Source organism: Lepidochelys olivacea (assembly GCF_965140295.1).
Source record: "Lepidochelys olivacea isolate rLepOli2 genome assembly, chromosome: 19".
NCBI lineage: Eukaryota > Metazoa > Chordata > Testudines > Cheloniidae > Lepidochelys > Lepidochelys olivacea.
In genome coordinates, this window is record NC_140429.1 from 6,769,788 (window position 1) to 6,785,526 (window position 15,739).

A 15,739-nucleotide genomic window follows, 5' to 3' on the forward strand; every position below is an offset into this window, starting at 1 on the left:
GCATAAGGGGGTCCCCCTCTTTGCCTCCTGACCAGCTGGGTGATCTCACAGCAGAGCCCCATTCCTGTTGGCAGGATGGAGGGGTGGCTGGGCCAAATACAAGTGAGTGACATTATGACCAAGCACAGGGTATCACTCTGCCCCTCAGGTTTGGGGTAGCTGGGCCACTACCCTGGCCTCCTCCTCAGCAAAATTCTGGGGGCACCCCTGCCCTGAACCACCTGCTTTCCAAGGGAATCTTTGCCTCTTTGTCTGGGGTAGAGTAGCTCCCCGTGCTTTACCCCCATGCCTCCTCCATTCAGCCTCAGCCCCATTTTACAGATGGGCTAACTGAGGCAGAGAGCGATTAGGCAAGATTTGCAAGACAATAACAAGCCTCAGGATTTAGGAGCCTAACCCAGGACATTGTCAAAGGAGCTGGAACACGCTCAGCATTTTTTGAAAATCAGGCTCCATTCAGGTGTCTGACATTGGACACCCACTTCCATTAGTCACTTCTGAAAAAATCACAAGCCTAGGGCAGATGCAGGAATTGAACCCAGGAGTCCTGGCTACCCCCTCCTTTGTTTTAAACTTCCATCCATTTTTCCTTCTTTACACCTTAATTAAAGTGGTGGAGAAAACAGCAAAATACCACAACTAGTTTATTTACATTACAATTTCATTATTTAGTGCTACATTCTACTACTAGAAAAACATTTTGACACAAACATACACTCACCTATTCACTTTCAGTGTCAAAGTGAAGCAGCTTAGCTGTTTAAGACTGGATGTGTGTGCAAGTGTAGAAATGGTAGTTGTTTAAACTCCTCTCTTCTTACTTGTGGTGTCTGGTCTAGCAAAGCCATCACTCCTATCCTTGTTGGAATGGAAATATTACCCAGCTCCCATAGAAAGAATTTCCATAAAAGGCCTGGGGTATTTTGCAAGAGGGGTAGTTATAGGCCTCAATACAAAAAATTGTATTGTTGCAAAAATTCAACCATTAAAAAATGTTGGAGGAAAAGGATCAGACAGCAGCATCGGTGAATGACTTGTTACACTATTAGCAGAAACTTTTCTGCGAGCTCCAAAACCTGTTTCATTTCAAGTGATCATACTTCTCCTACGTGGTCTCAGTTCCGTGTTGACCGCTGCATTGTGGAACAGGCAGAAGCTAAACCAGCAAAAGCCTTTACTGAACTTTTCTTGGCTGCTGCTTCTATGTTTACATTTCAGGTAGTTTCAGGCTGGTGACAACTGCCAGATACACAGGGCTGGAGCCAGAGAGATTTTAAATGTCCTGCATAGCTAGTGGCTGTACTTTTCCACTGTTTCACCATCCTGCCTTGGAGGGACAAAGTCTGGGAGCGAGGAAAGAGGGGAGTTCAGTCTTCATGGCCTGTCAGGCCTGGATCATTCTGCTGGGAGGACTGTCAACAAGGAAGCCAGTTACAGCTGTTTGTCCACTAGGAACTTGACTGAAACCCACCAAACTCATTTCACATACAGCCCCTCGAATGGTCCAAACTGAATCAGGGTGGAAGCAACAGCCTGAAAACGAAAGGCTCTATCTCCCCTTAACAATGCTTTGTTTGGATATGGCACCTTTTATCCAGGAATCTCAAAGAACTTTATACAAGGTTGCTTAAGTATCATTAACCCCATTTTTAAAAAAGGGAGGGGGGGGCAGGGAACTCAGGCACAGAGAGGTGCAGCGACTTGCCCAAGGTCACACGATGAGCTGGGAACAGATCAGGAGAGAGAACCCAGTATGGCTGATTCCCAGTCTTTCCTCTACGATTTTCTTGTTTACTTTTAAAGTTATCTTGACAATGTTTGGCCTTTTCAGATGCTCTAGAAATCCTGGATTTTGATAGAAAATTATTGGACAACATGCCCCTCCCCCAGCCCAGCCCACCCCCAAAACACTTTCTCTTAGGGGTGTCCTTCCTTTTATACCCCTACATTTCTGTACAGTTCAGAGATGGACATGATGGATTCAAGCTGGTGGAGCTTTCCCTTAGCTCCAGAATTCTCAATGCTGCCCTCTGTCTATGGAGGGACCAGGCAGCCTTTTCAGCTAGGCAGTGGCAGCATCCTCCAGGTCTGGATTCTCCGCTAGATGTAGCTTTTGGCTGAGTTTTACGTTAAGGAAGAAGAATCATCGATCAAGCTGCCACCCCATCACTGACAAGATCCGTGAGGGGAGAGGCTGGAGTTCCTAACACAAACCTTCCAACTGAGCCAGTCTCTCTACCCAGTAGCAACGGCACTGGAACCGGGAGAACTGCGGGCCATGGCCCCTCCACTTTTTAACATGGGCGTAGTTTCGGGAGGCCGGAGGCAGTGTTGCCCCCCCTAAACTGCAAGCCTTGGGCAGGCACAGAGTGGAGCCGGCAGGGGCTGGGCCGTTCCGTGCCTGCCCAAGGCTTGCAGTTTGGAGGGGCAACGCCGCCCCCCGCTGCCCAAACGACATCCATGTTAGAAAGTGGTGGGCATGGCTCCGTGGCCCCTCCGGTTCCAGCACCAGTGCCCTCCCGCCCCCGTACAAAGGTTCTGGCGCCCTGGCTGGTAGCCTGTGCAGCACAGGAACATAGGATTTGTCAATGGTTTGTACCATGCAGTATCCTGCCTCATCAAACCAATGATCCATAGAATATAGCATCTCCCTGCCCCAATGGGACAGGCCAATGGTCAATAAAAAGTCTGGTCTCCTCCCTCCAGCCATGGTCTGTACATGAAACTGTGCAGACAACAGAAAAATACTCCTGGGGAACTGTGCATGGCAGAGATGGGGGAAGGGTTCCTTCCTGACCTCTAGGGAGAGCAGCCTGAAGCAGGAGATTTTACTCCTTCTTATCTTGCACAGCCAATGACGCAGGATTTCCCATACTGGATCACCCCGGCTGGGATTCTGTCTCCAAAAGTGGCCAGTACTACATGCTAATTCAAACTGGTCCCACAGTTATCCAGCTCCTTCATAGACTCAGCCAAATAACTCACTCCATTCATGGCACCTGGTTACCCTTAGCAGTGGATTCCAGCCAGCATCCTTCACCGCTCTGGCTCAGTACATTAGGGCTCCCTCTAACCTCTTGTCCACTGATGGGCAAAGGATGGCACGTGCTGCTCAGAGAGGTTACTCACACCTCCAGATTCCACCCTCAGGCGCCTCCTTCCAACCCAACCTTCCCTCTAAAATGGTGTCCTACAGATGTCTCCATGATAGGCTCGCCTGGAAACCTTTGGCGCCAGCAGAGTCCTGACTTCTTTGAAGCCCCTGGCAATTCCCAAGGAGCCTCCAAGCTCTACCGGACTCCCTGCCTAGAGTCTCTGGTAGAAGATGACCAGCATCTATTAATGGCACCTCATATCCAATGCCATGGTCTCGGGAGATATTGGAGAGTGGGGCTCAAGTGTCTCAAAGCTGATTCCCTCTTCCCTGCCCTGCCCGAGGGGTCACCCAGCTGTGCACATACAAAACAGGCCCCCTGAAGAATCCCACAGCCCCCATAGGCCCCGGCAGAAGGATACATGGAGTTGCTGAGCTCTTCCAACTGAAAAGGGAAACAGAACCACCATTAGAACAAGGTGACACAAGCAGCTATGACAAAAAAGGGAACAGGGCTCCGCCTTGCCTTTGAAGATCATTAGGGGGCATTATCTGTATTGTGGTAGCCCCCAGAGGGGGTCGGGGCCCCATTGCACTAGGCACTCAGAGCAGCACGGTGTAAGTGCGGGGCTCGAAGGGAGCAGGGATGTGGTCGAGGGTGGGCTCCGGGGTCAGCCCATGAAGGGGGAACTCTCTGGTACTCACATTCGTCAGCAACTGATCTAGGTTCCTATCTGCCACCGTCTTCTTCTGGTCCTCAGAGAGCTCCTCCACGTAGACATCCAGGCTGAAATGCAGGCGTGCCAGCTTCTCCTGCATCTCCCGGACGTGCTCCAGCTGCTCGAAGGAGCACTCCTTCCCTGTGCCACCCAGGACAGGGACCTGGTTACACTCAGCCACCACGACACATCCTCTTGCAGTAGAGATGCCTAACCCGCTGTCCCAGGGTTTCCCATTGTGGATGGACTGGGCCTGCCCCGGACATCACACAACAGGATGCGTAGCAGGAGCCTCCCCGATTAGCCAGATCTTCCAGCGCCAGCCATGGTGGCTTTGGGTGGCCCTAGCTCCCAGCACCCCAGGGCCAGGCATTGATACGTTGGGGACCTCATTCAGGCTGATGAACCCCCCCCCCCGATAGAGGAGTTGCCCCCTGCTTACCAAAGGCCTGCAGTTTGCCCGAGTGGAAGTCGTTGAGCAGGTTCAGCAGCCCCCCCTCCATCTCATAAACATCTGAGACGTCAGTCAGGAAGGAGTGCTGCAGAGGGGCCCCCAGTGCCGCGCCCCCACTGCCCCCAGGCTGAGGCAAACGAGATTTCTCTTTGTTCACCCTAGATAGAAAACACAAACCCACATGAATGTTGCCGGGAGGCCTTTCCATGCCAAGAGATGCGGCCTCCTAACTCGTTCGCCTTGTCTTTCCTCCAAGGAGCTCACCGTGCTGAGCCCCCCCCACAACAGAGATAGGGGACCCAAGAGACGCTACCACCAGTCCAGCAGTTCTGCATGATGCAGTGCGCTGGTCTAGCCTGTGTGACCATGTTGCACCCAACCACTGGAGGGAGACAGGTATAGCAGCCTGCTCCTTACAGCTAAAGGGGGCTATTGCTGTAGCTCCAGTCCTAAAAAATAAAAAATCATCATTTCTGGAGTGTGTTCCCAGCATTTGCAGTAAGTGATTTGCTGGAAGGTGAAGCAGCGTTCCAGTACAAAGTGCCGGGCTGGCACCGCAGAGCGTTCCGGCACAACTCGAGCCCTGGGTAGCTCACGCAGGAGTGGCCTGTGGGGTTTTGGTGCTCGCGGTCTCAGGTGTAATACCTGGGGACAGGCAGCATTTGTAACCCAGGCTCCCCATCGTCCCAGCCCCCAGCACTGACCTTTTGAACTTGGCCCGTTGCTTTGGTGAGGGCAGGTGAGGCAGTCCCAGAGAGAAGGTGGTGCTTTTGCTGGTGGGGACGGGCAGCTTGCGCAGAGCACTGGATGACGCAGGCTGAGCTAAGCCAGGCTTCGGACTCCTCTTCTTCTTCTTGTCTTCCATCTTGAGAACCCGATCCCCAGGCGGGGGCCAGTCGCAGGCTCAGTAACACACTGCAGCAAGGAACCTCTGGGCACTGAAAGAAGGAGACACTGTTCACAAGGGAGACAAAGCCCCTATCTTTCAGCCCCTTTCTCCAGCGTAGGCTATTCAAGTGCAGACAGAAGTTGCTCCCGTGTGGATAACTTACAACAGGGGTAATCAATCAGCGGACCGCAGGCCCAAGCCAGACTGCCAGACGCTTTTGAACAGACCCTCCCCAGCATATTTTTAATTGACTTATTTTTTATTATTGTCTCTGGAATCTGGACCTTCCCTATATCTAGGCTGAGAAATTTGGACCTTGACAAAAAATAATGGATTACCCCTGACCTGGGGGCTAAGAAAAAGAATGCTCAGTACTGCTCAGATTTCCCTCTGCCCCAGATCAGGAGATCCGCCTGAGATATTTATCTGAGCACTTCACAGTCTTGAGGGTATTTATCCTCACAACACTCGTCTGAGGCAGGGAAGCGTTATCCCCACTTAATAGATGGGGAACTGAGTCACAGAGGGGACTCATGCAAGGTCACACAAGTAGTACGACAGAGCAGGTTTTGAACCTGGTTCTCCTGACCCCCAGGTTAGCACTTTAACCATGGGGCTTCTTTTCCTTTTCACCAGGAAGCATTTTTCTGAAGGGTGGGAACAACACCCAGAGCCTCTCCAGAAACGGCCCCTGCAGCAAGGGGTGTCTGCAAACAGGAGCCAGGAGATGAGTCAGGAAAAATTACACAACCAAATGACCAATAGAACAGGGTCCAGACAACCTGCTTTGCCCAGCCTCTAGTCCTGCCTCACTCCCCGTCTCTCCCTTTGGGTCATGAGTGCTAATGTGAACTGGATGCATCTGTGACAATGAGTTCCACTGAAACTTCTCTTTTCAGCCAGGAGGATCCTCAAGTGCCTGCCAGACCAGGAGCCACACCATCTGCTGCTGAAATGTGGCCACCTCTGGGATAAGTGGGAGCTAGATACAGGAATGCATGTAACCCCCTGTTCAGCATGTATTACATATCCCCCTTTATGCCCATTACATTGACGGCAGACCTCTGATGCAGGTCCCAGCTGGAGGACTCAGGCCTATAGTGGCTCATGCTCTTAGCTCTGGAGGTCCCCAGTTCTGTCCATGCTGAAGGTCACTTGCATGGTTTTGCATCTCATCCAGAAGAGGACAGCACCCTGGTAGCACAGGACCCTTAGCACCATGCTGGGGCCAGCATTACTTTCATTCACAGGCACTTGTGTTGCCAGTGGAGGTTTCCTATCAGTACAGTGCATGCCACAGAACACTGACTACTCACTGCCCCAGGAAGATGCAGTAACCACAGTATCCTTTTCAAACCAGTCACTATGTTGAGCGGGGCCCATTGCCCTTACCCAGCTTGACCCTGCTTAACAAGATCAGATGAGATCATAGCCTGAGGGATGTATTTGGTTCTCAAGGCATGAGAAGAAATATTTAAATACTCACATGTCCAAACAAGCACATACCCTGTGTCTCCCCCCGCCCTGGTGCCTTTCCCAAAGTTTTACTTTCTCTTCTTTCTACATCTGTCCTCTAAAATATTAAAATGCACTCTATGTGTGAGTATATTTGTAAGTGTCAAGGCTCTCTTTGTATCTAACAAGACAGGGAGGTGGGGGCAAGGAAATAAAGCAGCTATTCAATTGTTCTCCAAGTGCTGTATAAAAATTTTAGCATTTAAGAAGAATCAAAATCCTGGTTTTTAAAGTGACACTCCCAAGCAAGCATTTAACACTGATCAGTCATAATCTCAACCAGCAGATGATATCTTCCTACTACAGATCCTCAGCTGGCCTAAATCAGCATAGCTCCACTGAAGTCAGGAGTTTGCCAATTTACACCAGCTGGGGACACAGCCCATTGACCTCCATGGACCTAGATTGATTTACACCAGCTGAGGATCTGGCCCATTACATTCAAACAGAAAAGGCCAGGCTGGAAAAGCAGACTAAAGCTCAGAGTAAGAGCCCAGGTCAAGAAGAGAGGGTCAATGACATTCTGGGTGTTTTTTTTTAAAAGTAAGAGGAATTCAATGAAGGTGTTGATAACACTTGCTCTGGGTTTATTTCTATTTAATTAATTACCTGCAGTGATTTTTGACCTGCACAATCTAGTATTATTTATAAATAACATTTTATATTTAAATGAACAATCAAAAGGCTGTTTGGTCATTTTCTCTGTTGTTTTGTTAAGAATTAGGCAAAAGGGGCCCTAGGGAGCAAATTGTGCACCTCCCAGAGATGGGGCAGGGCAAGATTCACCCACCCTAATGTTCTTCAAGTCTGAGGGGGTAAAGGGGAAATCACGTCAGGCAGGGAAAGATGATTTGGATCTCCAGCCTCAGCAGAGACTATCAGTTCCCACTGAGAGGGTTTGTTTTGTTTTAAACATACACCTGATAGGAGGTCACTGAATGAAGACAGCTTTAAAGTACTGCTGACATGGGATTTGAACCTGTGACAAAGACATGAAGGGCTCTATCCCACCACCCTAAGCTGTGCAGAACTCTGTCTATATTCTTTAGAGACTGTACATTTCAGTACGGGGCTCCTGTGTGTTTGTACAATGCCTCCTTGAACAATGGAGCCCAGATCCCAATCAAGGCCTCTACGCCCTACTGCAGTCTAGGATTCCTAATTACACTGGAAATTTAGCCTGGAAACACTTTGGCAGGTCGAACCAACAAGCCCAAGCCCAAACCCAGCCCTTGGCATGGCGCTATCTCAGCGGAACTGGGGCTCCTTCCGACTTTATACCGGCCCCATTGATCAAGCTTTAATAAAACACAGCAGGGCTCTTGCTAGTCTTCCTCCATACGCCATTCCCATTGTTCTGTACAATGGCACCTCCGCTGAAACTGGTCGCTGCTGGGTCTGATCAAAGCCCTGTCGTAGGTGGTGGAAACAGATCCCTCTTTGTTCAGTATGAAAATGGCTGTGATTCCTAAGAAGTTACCCAGACAGTTACTTCAGAATATCGCGGTTTGGTTTTGGTTTTTTAACTAGCAGCATATCCACCCTCCACCCCCCAGACACTGGACAGCCATGAGCAGATTCAGAACCGATCTTCATTCCCACCCTAGCATTGCACGCCTGGGGAGCGAGCTCCACCCGGGAAGCCGATTTCCAGAGAAGAGAAAGGCCAAGATCCGGAGGACAGCAGCCGCCCCTCCCCAGCAAACTGCCGGGCTGCCCCGCACGATGGTCTCTAACCTCCCTGCTCCCCACCCCTCAAAAACCCCGCAGCAGAAGCCGCCGCAGATTAGGGCTGCGCAAGCCCCAGCGCGCTGAGCAGAACCCGCAGAGCGCCGCTGTAGCCGGGCCGCGTTCCAAAAGGGAACGTTCGCCCTGTCTCCGTTCCACCGCCCCTCCCGTGCCGTGCCGTGCCGCGCCGAGCACCCTCCGAGGTGACACTGACCTGAGAGGAGCCCCCCGCGCCAAGGCTGCAGCGGCCTGACCCCGCTCTGCTCCCAGCGGCAAGGCGCCCTGCAAGACTCGGTGTCCACAGGGCCCCGGCGCCAATTTGCATTTAAAGGGGAAGGGGCTTTCCTCCAGCTCCCCTCGCGTCCAGGCGAGGCTCTTCAGACGCGCAGGCCGATGGCCGGGGATCAGGTCACTCGCGCCCCAGGGCAGATTTTGCCTTCATTCCCGCGTAACGCCTCCCCTGCCCTGACTTCAGTGGGGGCCACGGCTTGGCGGCCGCCGGCTTCGTGAGAAGAGCGGAGTTCAAGCCCGGGGTCTGCATGTATGTCCCTGGGTTCCCCGGCCTGTTTTCATGGTCAGTGACCAAACACAGAACAGCTCCAGTGGTGTGAAACTGCAGGGTCACTGTCTGCCTCTCTGTCACAGGCACGGGGCGCCGCCAGAGTGTTCCTTTACTGCCGCTGAGGATCTGGCTCAGAGTCTCTATCTTTCCTTTCCTATTCAGAATATATTCCAATGTTCCTTTCAGCAGAAATGTGTATTGAAACCGCTAGACTCATCCAGAGGAGAGGGTGTTGCCAGCATTCACAATTTTATCTTGAGTCTCAGAACATAGGGTCTTTTCTTCCTAAAGCCCCAGCTCATGGAGTCATGTGATTATCTCAGCTTAAAAGAAAAATAAGCTTCTAAGTAGGGATAGGATACAGAGGGACCTAGACAAATTGGAGGATTGGGCCAAAAGAAATCTGATGAGGTTCAATAAGGACAAGTGCAGGGTCCTGCACTTAGGACGGAAGAATCCAATGCACCGCTACAGACTAGGGACCCAATGGCTCGGCAGCAGTTCTGCAGAAAAGGACCTAGGGGTTACAGTGGACGAGAAGCTGGATATGAGTCAGCAGTGTGCCCTTGTTGCCAAGAAGGCCAATGGCATTTTGGGATGTATAAGTAGGGGTATTGCCAGCAGATCGAGGGACGTGATCGTTCTCCTCTATTCGACATTGGGGAGGCCTCATCTGGAGTACTGTGTCCAGTTTTGGGCCACACACTACAAGAAGGGTGTGAAAATATTGGAAAACGTCCAGCGGAGGGCAACAAAAATGATTAGGGGACTGGAACACATGACTTATGAGGAGAGGCTGAGGGAATTGGTTTCAGAGTAGCAGCCGTGTTAGTCCGTATCCGCAAAAAGAAAAAGAGGACTTGTGGCACCTTAGAGACTAACAAATTTATTAGCGCACAAGCTTTCGTGAGCTACAGCTCACTTCATCGGATGCATACAGTGGAAAATATAGTGGGAGATTTTGTATACATAGAGAACATGAAACAATGGGTGTTACCATGCAGACTGTAACAAGAGTGATCGGGTAAGGTGAGCTATGACCAGCAGGAGAGCGGGGGAGCGGGGGGGGGAACCTTTTGTAGTGATAATCAAGGTGGGCCATTTCCAGCAGTTGACAAGAACAGTAGTGGGGGGGGGGGAATAAACAAGGGGAAATAGTTTTACTTTTTGTAATGTACTTTTTGTAAAACTATTTCCCCTTATTTCCCCCCCTACTGTTCTTGTCAACTGCTAGAAATGGCCCACCACACAAAGTAAAACTATTTCCCCTTATTTCCCCCCCACTGTTCTTGTCAACTGCTAGAAATGGCCCACCACACAAAGTAAAACTATTTTCCCTTGTTTATTCCCCCCACACACACACTGTTCTTTTCAACTGCTGGAAATGGTCCACCTTGATTATCACAACAAAAGGTGTCGTCGCCCCCCCACCCCCGCTGTAGCTCACGAAAGCTCATGCTCAAATAAATTGGTTAGTCTCTAAGGTGCCACAAGTACTCCTTTTCTTTTTGCGAATACAGACCTACACGGCTGTTACTCTGAAACCTCACCTTACCTGATCGCTCTTGTTACAGTCTGTATGGTAACATCCATTATTTCATGTTCTCTGTGTATATAAAATCTCCCCACTATATTTTCCACTGAGTGCATCCGATGAAGTGAGCTGTAGCTCACAAAAGCTTATGCTCAAATAAATTTGTTAGTCTGTAAAGTGCCACAAGTCCTCCTTTTCTTTTTGAGGGAATTGGGATTGTTTAGTCTGCAGAAGAGAAGGGGGGTGGGGGGATTTGATAGCTGCTTTCAACTTCCTGAAAGGGGGTTCCAAAGAGGATGGATCTAGACTGTTCTCAGTGGTAGCAGATGACAGGACAAGGAGTAATGGTCTCAAGTTACAGTGGGGGAGGTTTAGGTTGGACATTAGGAAAAACTTTTTCACTAGGACGGTGGTGAAGCACTGGAATGGGTTACCTAGGGAGGTGGTGGAATCTCCTTTCTTTGAGGTTTTTAAGGTCAGGCTTGACAAAGCCCTGGCTGGGATGATTTAGTTGGGGATGGGTCCTGCTTTGAGCAGGGGGTTGAACTAGATGATGTCCTGGGGTCCCTTCCAACCCTGATATTCTATGATACTAGCCCTCCTGGCTGCAGAGAAAAGCTTGAAAATGTGACCCCCCCCCTAAAAGAACAAAATTTCACATTTACTATTTTAAAAAATTAAGCCATTCTCTTGATTTTTGGGGCCTGCCTCATGATTTGTTTAACTCTCAAGGAATGTCTATATAGCATTTCGGAGTGAGCTTCCCAGCCTGGGGTCGAAAGACATGGGCCGGGGGGACTTGTGCTAGAATTCTAAAAATACCGGTGTTGACAGTGCTTTGAAGTTGCAGTTTGAGCTGGAGTTTAGGCTTTGAAGCATAGGGAGGGGGGTCATATGTCTGTGGACCCAGGCTGGGAGGCTTGGTCCAAAATACTGTGTAGACATACATTTAAGGTTCACTGTGGCAAACAGGGCAATCTCCTGGATGGACCTTACTGAATTCAGTTAAACCTTATTGAATTAAGTTCAATGCCTTTGGTGTTGATGATATTAAAATACAGTTGTTGACATGTCATTACGGGATTGTATGTAATTTTCCTAGGACGCACGACTAATGTAAATCTTGGAAAATGGTAGGAACTTCAAGCAACTTTTTGAAACAATATGAACTTTTAAAATTAAGTGGGTTTCCCAGGAAATCCCTAGGAGGCAGGAGTATGCTAATATAATTAATCTGATTAGTCAAGAACTTGACTTTTGGAAGTTTTGCCTCCAGGAGAGGACCCATTGTCTGGCTGATTACCTTTTCATGGTCTCTTTGAAGACCCCCTTTGTGGATAAAGGACTCACTTACTGATCCATGAGGGATCATGTTCTGAGCAAAGGGTGTTAACAAAATTGAAACCACCAGAAAACCCCTGTGTGGGGATTTGAAGGCCTGCTCACCAGCCAGAGCCCATGCTGGAGTTGGAGTGACCTCTTGGAAGCTTATTAGCACGTGTGTAGGTTCTTTTATTATTTTTAATATGTTTTGTCTGTATTGCTTTTACCTTGGGACTAAAACGCGCTTGCAACCATTCAGCCTGGAAATACCCTGATCAGAAGGGAGAGAACCGTGAGTCTCCACCCAAGAGAGGCCACAGCTGGGGAGCCAGCAGCCTAGAGTGGGTGCCCTTGCCAGACCATAGAGGAGGAATGTAGGTGCAGTTGCCCTGAACTAATGTATGACCATAATAAATTATATATTAAAATATATAGTATCCATATTATATATAGTATTGGTAAAATTATTCTAGAAAGCTATTAATACTTTTACTAACACATGCTGTAGCGTTAATATCTCTTTATAAGTATATCATGTTTTTAAACAGACTTTTAATATTGAAAAAATTATTAAATATTGACCATGCTAAAATTGATTCTGCCATTTCCTCTTGAACCTTCCACCGTCATGGATCTGGATCCTGCTCCCACTGCCTGTGGGCCCTAGCGGGGTAGTGAGTACGGTAGGTGCACATAATGATATAGAGAAGGGAAATATTGCTCTTGACAGGGCCCAGAATGGGCTAGTATGCAGCAGGACAGTGGTGTTGCACCTGTCTCAATCTGTCATCTTGTTCTCCAAAATCTCAGCTTGCATACATAAAATAATGATATTAAATAAGTCTCTGTTATGGTTGTGAAATCTCAAAAATGTGAACCAAGCAAGACTGCAGCAGAGATAAATCTGCAGAGAGCCTGGAACAATAGCTCAGAGAGGTGTGAACTGCCTCATTCAACTAAGAGAGACAGGATGGGTGAGGTAATATCTTTTATTGGACCAACTTCTGTTGGTGAAAGAGGCAAGATTTCCAATTTACAGAGCTCTTCTTCAGGTCTAGGAAAGGTACTCAGTGTTACAGTTAAACACAAGGTGGAACAGATTGTTAAGCCTAAGGGAATGGGCGACAGCAGATGGGTCACTTGATGATGACCTGTTCTGTTCATTCCCTCTGAAGCATCTGGCATTGGCCACTGTTGGAAGACAGGATACTGGGCTAGATGGACCTTTGGTCTGACCCAGTATGGCCGTTCTTACGGGGTTAACACATACTGTAAAAGACTGAAGTAGATGGCTATTTTTAGCACACCAACCTGAGGTGAGCTAGCACAAGTCTGTCTACCCGGGCTGGGAGGCTTGCTCCAAACTGCAGCATAGACATACCCTGAGTGGTGTTGCCTGGTGATGCACACAGGCAAAGCTGGTCTTGTGTCCAGAGTTTGGAAAAGCACCACCATTTTCCTAATTTGACCCATTCCCTCACAGAAAATGCTCTAGAAGCTTTAGCTGGTCTAATGTCCTTAAATCCATGCAGAACAGATGGGATCTGGGCTTTTATGGTGTTTTTGGAAAGATTCCCCTGTATTAATTGCCCAGAACATATTGTATCTGTCTTAGATGTATAAAGAACTGAATAAAAGCCTGTGGGTCCTAGATGATTTCAAACCTCATGCTTACAGCACCCAGTCATCCCTTCCATTCCTCAACAAAGGGGACTATAAACCAGCAGGTATCTGGAGGTTGCCTGGCCATTTAATTCTCACCAAATATGTTTTTGATTTTGAGCCCGCAATGATTCAGCCTGTAACAAATCCTTCTCTAACAGGAGTCCAGAGAAGAGACTGATCCTTTATGGTGTCAATGCTTTAGATGAGGCTTTCAGAAAAGGGAACACGTGCAGGGAGATGAAAGAAGCAAGGAAAGGGTCCTGCTGCCTTTTGGGGGGGGGGGGGGGAACCTCGGTCTGAGTGTGAGACTGTAGTGAGCAGTGGTCCTGTCACAGCACCTGGGGCTGAACTTGGGTGAATTCTTGAGGTCCTTTCCACCCTTACATTTCTGTGAAGATCACATCCCCTTTCCTCCCTACACATGACTTATAACACACAGCACATCAAACAGAAGGAGCTACCTCTTCAGCATGTTCTGCTTCCAGATGGCCTGAATTATGGTTATCAAGAAAGAAACGGTAGCAAACTGCATAGGTGCTCCCGGGGCAGGTGTCCCGCCAAGCTATTTACAGGAGTGATATTTTATCTTTAATTACCACAGCTCACGTGCGCTGGGACTGAGGCCTGCTGCAGTAACAGTGCACTGTCCAGTTAAAGAACCACATTTTATTTGGTAAGGAAATGTTAAAAGCTAGCTGTAAAGGAGGGCTTGGGTCCAGCTGGGTGAACGGAACCCTCAGTCCCCCTCTCGGAACACCACATGCCAGAGCCTACAACAGCCCAGCTGGTTGGCAAGGACACAGTGGTGCGTCTCCTGCAGGGGACGGGAGAGGTTCACCACAGGTGCAATCCAAGCCGTACGGATGCTGCTTCCCAGCCTCACAGTGCTGACAGGCTCCAGCAGCAGGATCCATTTCCATGACATCTGTGGAGGTTGGGCAGCATCTCCTGATAGGTAGTGCTTCCTGCCAAGCCCTCCCTCTTTCAAAAGGCACCGCCTGCTTTTTGCCCTCCACTCCTCAGCCCCTTCCGGGCTGATCATTAACAGCCATGGGAGGACTGGCGCTTCAGAGGTACCATTTGGGGAGATCGTCAGGGTAGCTGCAGTTCAGAGCAGGGTCAGCCATAGGAGTGCTTAGGACAAAGGGTCACACAGCAAGCTGAGGAAAGAAACCCTCACCAGGGGAAGGCTGTTGGGATGGCATCAAGAGGAGTCTATTTCCCTCTGACACCTTAAATTTAAAGCCAAGCCTGGGAGTTTTCAGCCCCCAAAGGCCTCCAGCTCCATGGGCTGGTGCATTACTAAATTCTTTGCCTAACAGCCCAGTGAGAAGCTATGTTTCCATTGAGATCTCATCCCTTTACATCTCCTTAATGGAAATCCCTGCTTCTAGTTCTCCTTAAGTGTAGGCACCACTTACAGCCTGAAGGGATGCTCAAAGACAATCCCGACTTGGGTAGGCTGGTTCTTTGCCACCCCCAGCTCCACCAGGAGGCAGGAGCGGTTGTTCTGCCCTGGGACAGGATACAATGCAAGCCCATCTCACGACAGCCACAAGACCTGTGTAAAACTGGGCTCATCTGGAGTGACACATCCCCATGAGGGCAAAATCAAAACTGCAGCTCAGTGCCACAGAGGCTGCATGGCATTGAGGAGAAGAGCATGGGGAGGACGAACAGGGGACAAGACCCGGTGCCAATGTTTGGCAAGTGATGAACAAAGGCCCAGGCCTGGGGTAAAGCAACTGATTCCTTGAATGCTGTTTGAGGACGGTAAGCTCAGGGCATGTCTACATCATAACTGTAACAGCACTATACTGGCAAAATACTCCTGGTGTGGACGCAGCTTAAAACCAACAACCCTTGCTTCTGCTGATATGGCTTGTTCCAGCCACCCTGACCAAGACAAGCTAAAGTTCCATTTCGGTGGTATAGCTGTCTCTACACTAGTGGCTTCGGTTGGCACAGCTCAGTCAGTCAGCGATCACAGCTCTTCGCATCCCGGACCGACAAAGCTCTGCTAGCAGGAAAACGTCTGTAACGTAGACACCGCGGAAAGGGTACAATGTACTGCACCTTGACCCCAGCTCCTGCGAAAATGCTGAACTGGCTTCCAGCTCATCAATACTTCCTCCTAACACCCAAAGGAGGGCCCTGCTACGGAGGAACCCCACAAACAGCTCTCGGATCTAGTGACGCACCGGTATCAGAGCCCTGACCCTCTCCATGCCAAGCATTTCCTGCTCTCCCTGGTTA

General features: G+C 49.4%; 1 protein-coding gene across 1 annotated transcript; it reads right to left on the bottom strand.

The window, feature by feature from the left end:
- Nucleotides 1–631: 631 nt before the first annotated feature.
- CCDC28B (coiled-coil domain containing 28B) lies at nt 632–9,062 on the bottom strand. The gene is made up of 6 exons (XM_084652446.1): nt 8,614–9,062; nt 4,972–5,205; nt 4,256–4,425; nt 3,800–3,954; nt 3,517–3,539; nt 632–2,117 (listed from the first exon to the last, which is right to left on the bottom strand). The coding sequence occupies exons 2-6, from the start codon at nt 5,130–5,132 to the stop codon at nt 2,063–2,065; spliced, it is 564 nt and encodes a 187-aa protein (XP_084508572.1). The 5' UTR covers nt 5,133–5,205; nt 8,614–9,062; the 3' UTR covers nt 632–2,062.
- Between the last annotated feature and the right edge of the window lie 6,677 nt (nt 9,063–15,739).